This window comes from Rhodamnia argentea, chromosome 1, assembly GCF_020921035.1.
Source record: "Rhodamnia argentea isolate NSW1041297 chromosome 1, ASM2092103v1, whole genome shotgun sequence".
Lineage (NCBI taxonomy): Eukaryota > Viridiplantae > Streptophyta > Magnoliopsida > Myrtales > Myrtaceae > Rhodamnia > Rhodamnia argentea.
In genome coordinates, this window is record NC_063150.1 from 12074637 (window position 1) to 12090105 (window position 15469).

The 15469-nt window shown below is 39.9% G+C and overlaps 2 protein-coding genes across 3 annotated transcripts; one reads left to right on the forward strand and one right to left on the reverse strand.

Moving 5' to 3' along the window:
- Positions 1-3337: 3337 nt before the first annotated feature.
- Positions 3338-4027, reverse strand: LOC125314473. The gene has a single exon (XM_048276836.1). The coding sequence runs from the start codon at positions 4025-4027 to the stop codon at positions 3338-3340; it is 690 nt and encodes a 229-aa protein (XP_048132793.1).
- A 5383-nt stretch (positions 4028-9410) lies between these two features.
- On the forward strand, positions 9411-12839 carry LOC115747014 (omega-hydroxypalmitate O-feruloyl transferase-like). 2 transcript variants are annotated; one of them, XM_030683036.2, is made up of 4 exons: positions 9411-9712; positions 9799-10307; positions 11576-11902; positions 12052-12839. In XM_030683036.2, exons 2-4 carry the CDS (start codon positions 9852-9854, stop codon positions 12625-12627), a joined length of 1359 nt encoding a protein of 452 aa, XP_030538896.1. In that variant the 5' UTR covers positions 9411-9712; positions 9799-9851; the 3' UTR covers positions 12628-12839. The 2 variants fall into 2 exon arrangements, with proteins under 2 accessions (XP_030538896.1, XP_030538895.1); XM_030683035.2 differs by having other exon boundaries at positions 9411-10307.
- Positions 12840-15469: the final 2630 nt, after the last annotated feature.

The following is a 15469-nucleotide window of genomic DNA, read 5'->3' on the forward strand; positions in this document are numbered from 1 at the left end:
AAAGTAAGTACACACGGTGCTAGGTCTTTCTCAAGTACAGGTTGACTGCATGTCTCCTTTTCTGCTTCGTTCAGAGGTCTCCACTCTTCCCACAGACGTCTCAGGCCCTTGCGCACGGCTAGGGCTTCCGTCAAAGTGGCTGAATCAGCTCGGATCGACACAATGAAGCCATCAACCAGGACGCCGTTGTTGTATCTGCATATATCGGCTGCCGAAGTTGCGGAATTCCCGTCCATCCACTAGTCGTCGATGTTAAACTTCCTCTGAGTGTGATTCGGAGGTATCCGAGATAAGTACACTATCGGTGCCATAACTTTTGTATGACGTTCACCTGAGTGCCATAACTTTCAAAACGTTCACTTAAGTATCATAACTTTCAAAAATCGTTCACTTGAGTGCTATCGCCGACGTGGACGTCGTAAAAACTAACGTGGCACGCCGGAAAGTTGACGTAGCAAGCTAAAAAGCTAACGTGGCATGTCGAAAAAGCTAACGTGGAAGTCGCAAAAGTTGACATTACACTCAAGTGAATGATTTTTGAAAGTTATGACATTCAACCAAACATTTTGAAAGTTATGGCATTCAAGTGAACACCGTACACAAGTTATGACACTCACCGTGTGCTTATCCCGAGGTATCCACTTCCCAAGTTCTAAAGTTTTGGCCTTTTCCACTACTGATGCTTCCTTTTGGCTACAGATCTCATACTTATGCATAGCTAGTGCATTGGTGATGGTTGCTAGAGGAGAGGTCTCGCTACCTCGAAAAATAACAGAGTTGCGGGACTTCTAAATTTGCCAAAGTAGGCTTGCGAACTTCTGTCTCTGTGAAATCCATGAGCCATCAGTGAGGACCTCAAAAATCCACTTTTCAATTCTCAAGATTTTCCAAGGTGAAGTATTGATACTGACTTGCGGGTCTTCCCAGATAGTTTTAGTCCATTGGCACTGTGTGAAGAGATGTTCGGTTGATTCCAAGGCGCTGCGGCACAGAGTACATATAAGATCAATTAGTATTTTTGTCTTATAGAGGTTTTCCATGGTTGGGAGTGCATTTTGGCACACATTCCAGAGGAAAAAAATGAATTTCGGGGCTGGTTTTTAGTTTCCAAATAATGGACCACAGGGCTCGGGGAGGCTAATAGGATGATGTCGCTTTTTCTGCATTCTGTTTCGCTATTGTTGGAGGAATCGAATTGTATCCACTCTTCATCGTATATGTTCCATTAATGTTTGCTGTCTATACCGTTCTGTCTTGTATTGAGTGGATGTGCAAAGGAATGGAAGAGATTCCGTGCCCAATATTATCTTTGAAGAACAGATTTAATTTCTGCATATCCCACTCTCTTGTTTCATTGTCTATCAGATCGGCCACCCATGATGGTTCGTCTGGGTGAGCTTGAGTCCCTGACAAGCTGACTGACAGCCATTTGTCTTCACGGATTCTAATGTTTTCCCCATTTCCAACCACCCATTTAACATTCTGGCTTACGACATGTCGTTCGATGAGTAAGCTTTGTCAGCCCCATGAGGGCCTTGAGCCTTTCGTAGCCTTCCAAAAGTCACCTCTAGGATAATAGATTCCCCGTAATACCTGACTCTAGAGGGCTGAAGGTGATTGTGCTAATCTCCAGGCTTGTTTGCCTAACATGGCCTTGTTAAAGAAAATAAGGTCTTTGAATCCCAATCCTCCTCTATCTTTCCTAGTTTTTAGTACCTCTCATCTTTTCCAGTGGATACCATATTTGGAAGCATTTTGTTTCCATAAAAAATAAGCAATTCTTCTTTCTATTGCTCTACAAATTGAAACTGGGATTTTAAAGATGGACATAGCATATTGTGGTAAGGCCTTAACAAATGTCTTGATGAGAATCTCCTTGCTGGCTTTTGAGAGGAGTTTTTCTTTCCAACCATCCAATTTCCTATCTACTTTCGCCAAAATCCAAGCAAACATATCCTTTTTAGATCTTCCCCAGTCCGATGGAATGCCCAAATACTTTCCTGTTTTCTGTATAACTGGAACTTTCAGCTCGTTAGCCATGTTACATTGTAGAGCTTGAAGACAACCACTACTAAAGTAAATACCTGATTTATTCAGGTTATAGCTTGATTCGATGCAAAAAAGTACTGATTTAGTATATTCTGCAGATTCTAGCACTCCCTCACGCTTCCATCCAGAAAAAAATACAGCATCATCCACAAATAATAAATGAGAAAGAGTGGGGCAAAACTTGATCATTTTGATCCCTCTAAGGCTTCCATTCTCAACTGCTTGTTTCATCAAGAAAGAGAGCACATTTGATAAGATAATGATTAGGTATGGGGATATGGAATCCCCTTGCCTAATGTCTCGGGTTGGCTGGAAGTAAGGAAGTGGTTCCCCATTTACTTTGACGCTGAAGGAGACAGTTGCGAGACATTGCCTTACCAAATAGACCCACTTCTCATCAAAGCCCATCTTTGACATGCATGCACACAAGAAGTTCCATTCCATGCGATCATAAGCCTTTTGCATGTCTAGTTTTAGGAAAGCTTGAAATTTATTCTTTCTTTTTCGGACTCTCAGTTGATGAATTACCTCCTAAACTATGAAGATATTATCTTGAATTTGTCTTTCCCCCATGAATGCACTGTGATAAGGTTCGAAAGCCACTGTTTAAGCCTATTGGCCATCACCTTTGTAATGATTTTATAACTAAAATTGCAAAGGCTGATAGGTCTGAATTGAGATATACACTCCGGATTTGGGCCTTGGGGATAAGAGTGATGAGAGTACTATTGATGGATGGGTCGAGAATACCTGTCTCAAAAATTGGGATACCAATTGGAACACTTCCTGCTAAATGCACGCCCAATAGTGTCAATAAAATTGGCTATTGAGTCCATCCGGTCCCAGGGCTTTAGTTGCCCCCATTTGGAATACCGCTGTTTTGACCTCCTCTAAGGAGACGGGAGCTGTCAAGGAGTTATTCATATCGTCTCCTACCATCATCGGGCACATGTTGAGGATCAGTTGGAAGTTTCTCTGACCCACCGTCTTATATAGCTCTTGATAAAACCCGACAATGTGCTATTTGAGTTGCTCAGATTCGCGGCACCAATTCTGGTCATCCAATCTCAGCATTGAGATTCTGTTTCTGTACCTCCTTTTGACCGTAGATGCATTAAAAAAGTTCGTGTTTTTGTGGCCCCATTTCAACCAATCAATTCTAGCCCTTATCCCCTAGTACATCTCCTTTTGTTTCCACAGAATCTCAATTTGCTTTGTAACGGCTTGCGCTATCTTTTTGCTGTAGCTATTGCTGTTAGTGATCTCAGTGAGTCTCCTTTTGAGCTCCTCAAATCTGTTTGGAAGCATTCGAAAATTTCCTTCGGCTCCAGGAAGTCAAAGCCAAGGTTACTTTCTGAGTTTTGTCCATGAAATTAAGCTCACTGTCTTGCTGGTCACCCCAAACATCTTTGACAATTTTGCTGCATTCTGGATCCTCAAGCCAAAATGCTTCAAATTTGAGTTCTTTCCTACTCCTTTTCCAAGCTGGGGAAGTCGAGAGTATGATCTGGCTATGGTTGGAGCCAATAGCTGGTAAAGCATAAGCCTCTGCATTGAGGAATAAGACTCTCCATTCGGAATTGCATAGGACTCTATCTAGCCTTTTCTTGACTAGCGCCTCGCCTTTTCTATTGTTTGACCATGTGAAAGCACAGTCCTTACTTTCCCCTTTCATGAGGGAGCAATCAGCTAGTAGCTCGCGAAATGCTCCCATTCTATAGTTCTCCTCTTCTCGTTTTCCTATCTTTTCCCAATGAAATAATATCTTGTTGAAATCTCTGACACAAATCCATGGCATGGAATTGATAGTCGAGATAAAACGTAGTATATCCCAAAGGCACAACGTCTCTTGGAAGTTTGTCAAGGCATGCAGGAAGGTCATCCTCATTCTTGTCCCACTCTCTAAATCTTTGCAAATCAGATCGATAAAGTTCTCCATGCATTCCCTAATCTCAACCGTAACTTTGTGGTTCCACATGACCACTAAGGGTGGGTTTGGCTCAGCATTTGAAATGAACTTTGGGAAAATGCAAATGCCTTCAACCTAAAGAAGTTTAGGAAAATGCTAATTGCATTTGGCAAAATCTCATTTGAAAATGGGCTCTGAGTTGAATGGTGTTTGGTAAAAACAACATTCCAAACATGCTTTGAATGCGACTTTTAATTTTTAATTAAAAAAATTACCCGTTACTAGATCAACTAAGAAGATAAACGGTAAAAAGAGGGGCAAAGTCTAAAATATAGGGAATTGATGAGATTAGTTTTGGAAGGAAAAAAATCTCTTTGCATTTGGCCAAATGCTAAAAGTCGAATGCGGATTCCTACCAGTATTGGGCTTTTAGTTTTTCCAAGGCCAGCATTTGGTCAAATGTTGGCTTAAAGCTGAATCAAATGCTTCAGCATTCTCTCAATGGGCTTTGGGGGTTGAAAGCCTCTTGGGAATGCTGAACCAAACCCACCCTAATCCCCCTGCACAACCTGTGGGATTAACTATAACAGAATTTGGAAAACGAAGTCTATGCCTAACTCTCTCAACTGCTGCTTCTTTATTCTTTGTTTCCATCAAAAAGATCAAACTGGGCCTCTCAAGAGCCACTAAGGCTCAAAGTTGCTGGAATGTCAAGGGAGTACCCAAACCCCGACAATTCTAGCTAATAAGTTTCATATATCCCCCGATAGCTTATTAGGGCTAGCCACCAAAGCCCATTAATTTGAGCCATCCTCGACTGGGATAAGAGTGTCAAGGAGATGAGTTTAATCTAGGTATCTTAAATCTGCCTCCTTGGAAATGTGTGCATTGTAGCAACGGATCTTTTTCAAAGCTGGTGTCTCGGACTTCTTCTTTATCTTATTTGAGAAGCTTGTCACGTTCTTCAGGCGATTCTCGGACCATGAGGAGTCCGATAGCAGCAGTAATTTCCACTGATTCGAGGTTGCAGCCGCATCCACAATTTCCTTGCCCTTTCTTTTTAAAGCTTCCTCCGTCACAACTAGATCCATAGGCTTAGGAAGTTGCTGGCTATCGTCATTCGTAGGGACAAGTTCCCCTGCTATCTTTTCCAGAGTTGGGGTCTCAGGGATGGTTTCTTCAAGGTCAGATTCAGGGAGATTTTCCCCAAAAGAGAGCTTCCACAAAGGTTTGTCTCACGTGCTTCCGCTCTCAACCACGAGCCAAATTTTCCATCTCCTATGGCTCCATTTTCTATTTCTTTGTAAGGGACATGTTTGCAGTTTGTGGTGAAGTGCCCAATCCTCCCACAAGAGTAACAAAAAAATCGTACTACTACAAAAAATGGGTAAAAATTGTGAGGGCATCGACTGCGACCGATACATACCACGCTTAATCTTAGCCAAACCGCTAAAAAAATTATGTTTTGAGCAAGCGTCGCTTGGCTTTCATTGACAATCCCTCTTGTATTCTCTGCATTCCCACTCGATGTAGGAATCTCGGAGTGGCAAGGATACCTTGAGCGTGCATGGCTTGGCTTGGGTACTCTTGCAGATGAGGGGAAGCGAGAGAGATAGAGGGAGTGAGAGTGAGTTGAAGTCCCACACCGGCACGAGAGAGATGGGGAGTGAGTGTGGACAGCAATAGAGAGCTTTGCAGTCCCTCATCGACTGCTAGAAAAAACGACCAAGCAAGTTTCCTATTTAAGAAGCAAGAGATGGGATGAAAATTGGCATCCTATTTTCAGTATTTTGGTTAAGAGCAAGTATGATCATGAGTAGAGATGGCCGGTTCCGTGGAACCGCTGGTTTCGGTTCAGGAACCGGCCGTTGAAAATCCCGGTTTCGGGCCGGTTCCCGGGTCGATTCATTTCGGTTCCTTTTTAAATTTTAATTTTTAAAATAATAAATAATAAAATAAACATAATAAATTATAAATTATAAAATATAATCAAATTGTACATTGTAATAAAATGTGGGGAAAAAAAAAAAAGAGAAGGAATGAGCTTGAATTTAATGAATTATCATTAAGCGCCTACATATCTTCTTGGGGTAGAAGAATCAAAGCCCATGTAGTTCTTTTACCTTTGATAACATCAACGTACCTCATCGTCAATCGTCGCTACCCGTTGTGATACCCGTGGCGGTGGTATCTCCACAATCCTCGCTAAAAAATTCGTATTCTCGATCCAGCTCTTGGTGTCGAAATTTCGCCCTCATCCAATCGTCGACACAAACTTGAGCTTCCACAGACTCCAAGCTTAATCTTGAACGGCGAGAGTCCAAAACTAATCCTCCAGCACTAAATGTTTGTTCAATTGTAACCGTTGAAGAAAGAGTTGCTAATATCTCGCGAGCGATGAGGGCGAGACCTGGGTAATCGATTTGGTGACTCTTTCACCACTTTAGGATTTCGAAATCTATACTATGTTCTGCATCACGAAACTCAAATTGAGTGGTTAAATATTTTTCTAATTCAGAAATACTACATGTTGTCTTTTTTTTTTTTTTTGTGCCTACTCTTGAGCATATTATACCCTCTACTAAGTGAACTACCACATTCGCTACGTGAGGCGGTAGATTGTAAAGAATCACTTAAACCATATCTACTACAAAATTCTCCATATAATACTACTATAGATTCTTTAATATCTCATTGTATATTTGAAATATCTATTGAATCTTCCAAGTGTAAACAATTATGATAATACACATTCAAATAATCTAGTAACCCGTTTAATTTAATACGTGGATCAAAAACAATACCAACTAAATAGACAAGAGGAATTTGCAAATAATAATGCAACCATTTTTCTCGCATTACTAAAATAGTTCGAGCTAATTTAGTATCATTTTCATATTCACTAAAAACACTATCAATATTAACACACTATATTAAAAATAAATGCCTAGTAGGATAATAAATACCAGATAAAGTCTTAGTAGCATCATTAAAAATTTTCAAAAAATCTAAAAAATTTTTGCAAACGTCCCAATGTTGTGAAAGTAAAGTAATTTTGGGAATATTTTGTGAAATAAATATACATAATAAATCTTTGTAATCAAAAGTTTGCCGAAGCAACTCATACGTAGAATTCCAGTAAATCGGAATATTTTTTGGAAATCTTCTTGCCCTTCTCCTATGTTGTTTACAAAATTTTCCCCATGATTTCATAAAATGGGGACGACTCTATAAAAATTTAATTGCACCCTTTATTGGGGCGAGAGAAGTGTCAAGAGTTCGTAAACCATCTTATACACATAAATTTAAAACATGGCAAGCACATTTAATATGAAAAAATTGTCCGTCAAAAGTGGGTTTGCAAATATTTTCTAATTCGGGAACAGAAGCGGTATTTGCGGCGGCATTATCAAAACCAATTGAAAATACTTTATTTATCAAATTATATTCTTCTAAAACTTGCCTAATTATTCTATAAATATTATGAGCCGAAAGTCTTTTTGGAATGGTCCAATCGTCACCTATCCAATGACACGTGACACCCATATAAGAATGAATTTGCCAAGGATCACTCCAAATATCGCTACCAATATGCACACGTCCATTGAATTCCGGAAAAAATTTTGCTAAAGATTTTTTTTCTTTTTTATAAAGATGAAAAACTTTGCGTTTAAGAGTATTTTTTGGAATAGTTGGTGCTTGCGGAACCAACGCAGTATTTATTAAATATTTCACATTAAAATTTTCACCAGTATTAAACGGAGCATGATCAAGGGCAACATATTCAGCTAATGTTTGTTTATAAAGTGCATCGGTGTAACGGAATATAGGATAAGGATTAGAAGTGGCGTACCCGGAAATTTGTTGTTGCGTATTGTCGATCCTCACTTGCGTTGGATGTTTTTTCGTCATATGCCGACGGAATGTTCTGTAGCCGTCTCCTTTCGTAAATTTATATGTTTGCGAACAATATTTACATTTTATATTATACTTACCTTCGCCTTCATCACGTACCTTGTCGAAGTGTAGCCACAAGTCGGATGTATTATCTTGGCCCTTCCGTTACGGCTCATTTGCTGTTGACGTTTCTTCGACACCGGTGGGAGGATGAAGACTTTCTTGTATTGGGATGTGCTCGACATTCGGAATCGGGACATAGTTGATATTATCGTCGTTGTCTTCCCAACATGCATACTCACGAGGATCATATTCAGCAATGGGATTCTCGGAATCTCCCATAGTCATCTTGCTCTTGTCGGCATTTCTGCTTCCACTTGCCATTTTTGAGAGAATTGATCGGAAATCCGATTGAGAGAATTGAGGCGGGATTGAGAGAATTTGAGGGGATGAGAGGATTTGAGAGAATTGTTGAGACGATTTGTGAGAAAAATGAAAGGGAGAGGATATGTATTTATAGGCAAGAATTAAAAATTTCATTAATTTTTTTTTTATTAAGGCAACGGCCAATTTGGCTGTTGTAGCCCGCGTGGGGGGGGGGGGGGGGCAAAGAGCCCTTGGGCTTTGCCCCACCCCCACAATTTATTTATTTATTTGTTTTTTTATAATGCTAAATGACGGGTTGGAACCGGCCCGGAACCAGCCCAGAACCGGCGGTTCCGGGCCGGTTCCCAAAATTGTGGAACCGTGGGCCTGGTCAACGGGCCGGTTCCGAGCCGTTTCCGGGCCCACGGTTCCAAATGGCCACCTCTAATCATGAGAGTTCAAATGTTTCCTTTTAGAGTTGAAAAAGTAAAACTTATAGGAGCGTAATTTGTCTATTTCGAGGAGGCAGTTTTATCTCTAGAATCGGGGACCGAATTGGATCAATCGACCAGTTCGGTTTGGTCTAGTGGTTTCCGATTTGATCGATTGTTTTTGCTTATCCCTAAGTTAATGAGTTTGCACTCCACCCTAATATTCAACATCTCAACGACCTCGTCAATTATTACTCATCTGATTTTTCATAATGTTCTATAACACTTCACGGCCTCGTCACTCAATCACTGTCGCACTGGCCTCCGTGAAACTTGTAGCCATTTGGTCCTTTCTTTTATTCGACGGTCTGTCACCCATCGCCATCAACCATTTCTTTTGCTCCGAGTCTCCGAGCAGTTTGGTAGAGACACTCAAACTTGTGGATTTATTTTAGGGGCTCAACAGCTACTGAGAAAGGACAACTTGTCAGTTTTTAATCTATCATTGCATGCTTCAAATTTCTTTTTCTTTTCTTCTTAGATTTTTTTTTTAGGGGTATTTGACATTGTCAATGCGTGATTGAGATTGGAGAGCGAAGGTCAACGATCATTAAACCCCGAGGGGCAAATTGCCATTTTTTTCCAATTCTATTTGGTTTTGTCAACAACCCGTTTCGAATTACATGTTTAAGGAAAATGAAAGTCAACCAAAACAAAAATTGTCAGCACAGGCAGTTGCAGCAAATTTCGAAGACGAAGCCGATCGGTACGTTCATCTCTATCATGTTTCTCAGTCGTTTGTTGTTCCTCCATTTGACAAGACACGCTTAGATCTTGTTACTTGGGAGTAACCACTAGCATTGGTGTTTTGGATACGAGGTTCGTTCAAGGAATTTATATAGGCCTGTGTCTTTTCTTTCAGATTGAATTTTTCCGATGCATAGAGGCAGCACATGTTTGAGCCTTCATCTCGCTTGTTTGTGGTCCTTATTCACATTCTTCGACTCCGCCTGCTTTTCCTAGTTCATATGAATTGATTCCAATCAGATTTGCTCGTGAGGTAAATTTTCTTTGATGACACTTCGCTTGCATGCGGGATCGATGATACCTTTATCAAACAATACGTAATATTTCTCCACCTAACAGTTTTGTTTGAACTCTTGAAGGTGTTGTTTTCTCTCCCAGAAAGAGAGCAGGATATGTGGTTCCGGACTTCTCCAATGGAGGCCTCTCAAACCATGACGAACAACTCCCTAATAGTAGAAAGATCTGTACCAGTACCCGTCTTGCCAGAAGAAGAGACACCTGGGGGTTCACTTTTCTTAAGTAAACTCGACCAAGCGACTAATTTTTTCGCATCAATTGTTTACTCTTTCGACAGGAGCGATCCTAACATGGTAGACGTGATGAAGCAAACTTTGTCCAAAGTCCTGGTCCATTACTATCCGCTTGCAGGGAGATTAGCTAAAACATCTCAATGGAAGTTGACTGTTGATTGCAACAAGTTAGGGGTACCATTTCTAGAGGCATCTGCAAATTGCAACATCGAAGATCTGGGTGATATGCGACTTCTGGATCCAAGTTTTCTGGAAAAGCTTGTTTATAGAAGTTTCACTGAAAGTACGCTGGAAGTTGCACCTCTTCTAACGGCCCAGGTTAAGAACAATCTCTTATCTTCCTTTTCTGCCAATGGTTCCCAGTTTTCTCAACTATTTTCGTTGGCTATCTCGTCTATTACAATGATGGAACCGTCTTGGTAGACTTAAATTCCCATTCCATCAGTTAATATTACGTTCCACATGCATGCCAGATGGAAAAAGTACCAAAAAAGTCCTAAATCAATTGTACTTATGTCAATTCAGTTCTAAACCTTATTAGTTGTGGCTGTGACCCTCACCAACGACTGCAAAGCCCTTGCCTAGTGGCTAGCAACCTTCGGCTATTCTCGCCAACCACAATGAAAAAAAAAAAAGAAGAAAAGAAAAGAAAAATCATAAAATATTATAAAAACTTAAAAAAAAATTGTCAACATCATTGTCGATTGTGCCATATAAGGCAACCGAAGTTCATGTCGGTGATTTCAAACTAAAATTAGCCGAATGGACTAAATTGGTAAAATGTGAAAATGTTTTAGAATAAATTCTCACTATTGAAGATTTAGGACTAAATTGGCACAATTGCAATAGATTCAGAATTTTTTTTTGTACTTTTTCCATGCAAGATGTAGGTAGTGACTTACTGTAGGAAAAGATCACTTTTGTTTATCATTAGTTGGCAACTTTCTCAATTTAGCTGATGAATTTTCATCATATAGCAGAAGTGTCAACTTGTTTATAACTAGTAATTTCAATGTGACTTCCTATACTCAAACTAGCTTTCTATAATCAATAGAAAGCAAAACTTCTCTAATGTGGTTACAATAAAAAAAAGCGGAGTATCAACATCTTAGTAATTAGTATTTTCTCAATGTGGTACTCTTTTTTTCACGGTAACACAATAACCATCATTTCATTTACAATTAAGATGAATATGTCATAATTATATGATTAGTCTGCTCTTGCTAGGGTTCCTTTGATTAAGAACCGATATGCTATTATTGGAGTGTGCTTCATACTCCTCACCGAGAGAAAAGTACGGGTGAACTAGGATAAAACTTTCTCGCTTTTACACTTTACTTTATTGTAATTGTACACCGAATCTTAATAATTATTATATAGATGGGTGCATCCACTCTGGCTTGCTATTATTGAATTTTGAGGGCCAAACAAGATCCGATATTGGGCTCGTCAAATGCGAAGTTTCAAATGGACGCCCGTGCACGCAATCAGTCCATGGAAAACGGCCATGCAAGAATTTTCCCATGTACATTTCATGTGTTCCATTTTATTACAGCATGTCGGTAACCCTAGAAAAAACTTAACAGGTTACAAAGTTCAGATGTGGAGGTTTCACTTTAGGAATCGTAATCAACCACTGCATGGTTGATGGTTACTCGATGAAGAATTTCATGAACTCATGGGCTGAAATAGCAAGAGGTAGACCTTCATCCTTCGTTCCTTGTCACGATAGAACCATTCTGAAGTCAAGGGTTCCTCCTCAAATCACCAGTACTTCAGACTGCTCTATTCACATGAGTGATGTATCAAACTTGATGGCGTTATACGAAGATGAGCAAATTGCGTGGAAATCTTTCCACTTCGACAGGGAGAAATTGGAAACCCTTAAAAAAATGGCAACAAGTGATGGACAGGTACATGTTCCTTCTTCTTTTCTACATATACGTTGTCCTTTATCATCAGCTAATATTTGTACTGTGATAATGGAGTACTGGGACTTCATACACACATTATGAAAATAGGTATTAAAAGGAACTAACGAATTCGACATGAACAACAGGTAAAAAGCAACAGCTCTAGCTTCATAGCACTTGCAGCCCTAGTGTGGCGCGCTCGAAGCATGGCACTCAACATGAAACCACACCAGCTGTCGAAGCTTCTCTTATCAGTTAATTTCAGGTCTAAGCTGAAACCGCCAATCCCCAGATACTTCGGAAATGCTATTGTCCAAGCTTGCTGTCTCTGCACTGCCGGAGAGCTGATCGACGAGCCATTCTCTTCCACCGTGGGGAGAATAAAGAAGGCGATTGAGAGGGTGGATGAGGACTACGTGTGGTCGTGGATATACTACTTGCAGACGTATCAATTCAACTTTTTCTCGCTGAGCTCGCTACTGTTGACTTCATGGCAAAGGTTCGATTATGACTCCGTGGACTTTGGATGGGGCAAACTAAGGACCTTAGGCACCGGCGACCTGCCAAGGACAACTTGCGCGTTCATGCCAGACGGGAGTGAGAGGAAGGGCATTGTAGTGGTGATGGGTTTGCCGCTTTCGGCGATGAACACTTTTGAGAAGCTGCTCCAGTTCTCAACTCGCGAGCCAGAGACACCTTCCATGAGATCTCGAGCTCGTCTGTGATTGGATTGGAGCGACGCTCGACCCACTAAGTCATAATTGTTTTCATTCGGGTCAACCAACTCTAATGGTTTATTGTTTGTCGAAGCTATTAATCATTTGGATTCTAAGCAATCTTGTGCCTTTTCATGTTTCTCCCTCGTCCTCGTGTAAGATAAATCACAATGCATACGTCGATATCCATCGAAGGAGTATTTTCTTCCTTTGTGGTACTAGAAAAAGTGATGCACAATTTTGTTCTACGGCGTAACATCAACCAGGGGGGATTTACCATTCAGTCCTAACCCTATTATTGTATGAATGTCAATTCGATATTAAATGTTTCAATTTTGCTAATTCAATCTTGGACGTTTGCATGAAATTCCAAACGCAGTCATTCTGGTCAATTGTTGTTGGAAATTGGCGGTACGCCATGTAGGACGGCCGATGATGACTGTACCTCCACGTCGGTGATTTCCAATGTGAAGGTTGGTTACAAGGGCAACATTGGGTTTTTGCGAAAAATTTTAAGACAAAATTAACAAAGTTGAAAAATTATGACTGAATTAGCATCCGTACAATTGATTTAGGATTTATTGGGTAATTTTTTCCAACTTAGGGTCATCTTGCAAAATAAAAAAGAGATATGAAAAAAATCAGGCTAGATATAATGTATATCACACATACATATTATATGGCCCTTTTGGTATTGGTGACTACTTCCTTGGTCTTTCGCTTTCTCTGTTGCACTGATCTTTGTTCTCTGCTGCTGGTAGGAAAAGCCAGCTGTACAAGCACTCAAGCTGGGTATCGGTCACAACTTTACACCTGAAGAATTAGCCCGTTTTCCAAATCTGAGGTTCGATGGAGGAGAAGGAATGAATTTCGTAGGCAACTTCAAAAATCTTCTCCCTAAACTAAGATGGCTTTCTCGGCTTTGTTGCCTGCTGAATATTCGGGCGACGAATCTTCATCCGGTGAATTTAGTTGTGCTCGATCTTTCATGGAGCAACATTATCCACTGTCGCGACCTAGAAAAAATAGTCGAGTTAAGTTTCGGGCTAATGGATTATTAGGTTAATTAATTAACTAACCTAACTCGGACTCTCCCAAGTCCATACCAAATCACAACTTAAGGTTCAAATAATTAACATGCAATGTGTTTTGAATTTGGAGTCGCCACTAATCATTTTCGGTAGGTTGATTAGAAACCTAAATAAAATAGCGGGAGAAAACTATCTTATTTCCGCGAACCGGAGATTTTGAATTCGGGGATTTGGTTACGCTAGATTACTCTAACGCCCTTTCGGTACCATTTTCATGAAAAATATTTGATTTGGCAATTTTGATGGATTTTACTTGAAATTCAAAGATGCAATTTTTTGGTTTTTTTTATCTTCTTTTTTATGAGGATGTAAAACATTGAACTTTGTATGATATACACCATGGGTGATTTAGCAAGAAAGAAAACGCAGCCAATCACAAGTATTTACAAAAATAAATTAACATGTAATAATGCTAAATTTTGGGACACGTGACATGTCTAAAATAAACAAACAAATGTTCACACCAAACGATTACATTTTTGTAGATCGAGATGGAAAGGGTTACCTTCTATTACACAAAATCTTACTCACGTACACGTTATGGCTTCCTTCAAGATCTCGGAGTTGGAAGAACGTGGCTATCGTCGAAAAAAGGCAAGCAGTGGCGTTGTTGGATGGTGAGAGGCGAAGTACGTGCCGGGACTCGTCGAAGATGATGCTCAACTAAAACTCTTTTCTTCACTCTCAAATTTTCTCTTACGATTTTTCTCAAGAACTCTCTTTTTCCTCTCTAAAGAATTTCTCTCACAAATTCTCTCAATTCTCTTCCACTCTCCCCCCTCTAAACTCTCTCAATTCTCCTCCTCTTTTATAGGCAAAGTTCTTCATCCTTCATTCTTCATCTTCATTTCTTCACCTTCCATTTTCATCTTCTCTTCTTCATCTACATCTTTTCTTCTTCATCTTCATTTCTCCACCTTCCATTTTCATCTTCTCTTCTTCATCTTCATTTCTCCACCTTCCATTTTCATCTTCCCTTCTTCATCTTCATCTTCTCTTCTTCATCTTCATTTCTCCACCTTCCATTTTCATCTTCCCTTCTTCATATTCATCTTCTCTTCACCATCTTCCTTTCATTATCTTCTCTTCACCATCTTCCTTTCTCCATCTTCTTTTGGTATTTGCAATACAGTCCCTAAAGTTTCAAGTATTTGCAATACAGACCACGAAGTTTTAAGTATTTGCAATACAGTCCCTGAAGTTTCAACTCTTCTCGGTGCATTTTTCCATCACGTGCCTAGTCTAGACGCATGCTAAATTAAGTGTTCTACTTGCCAAATTATATGCCAATGCAATGTATGCTCAAAATAAATATGTGAGATGATTTTTATAATTTTTATGCAAAAAATAGATTAGTCAAAATTTAGGCGTCAACAGTTGCCCCTCTTTGAGTGGAGGCTCGTAGAGGTTCCACTCAAAGACAAAATTGAATCCTAAATTTTGACAGTGCAAATTATGGATGAACTTTTTGGCGGGAGTTTTAATCCCATTTTTATGAAGTGATGCATGATATGTAAGATCGTAAATAACATGTGTCATAATTTTCCTTTTTCATGTTAGAGAAACTCGCACATGGATCGCATACAAGAATACATGTTTTACCAAATTTCTCGTAAGCTAATGGTTCTCTTAATTTCTCGGTTTCTTGCAAACACGAGGACCTTAAGGTATTTGGCCTATCTGTTATCAGAGACTTCTCCCCGATGCGAGACAGCGTAGGATATGTGTGCCCTTCGAGATCACAAGAGCTACGTCGTTGT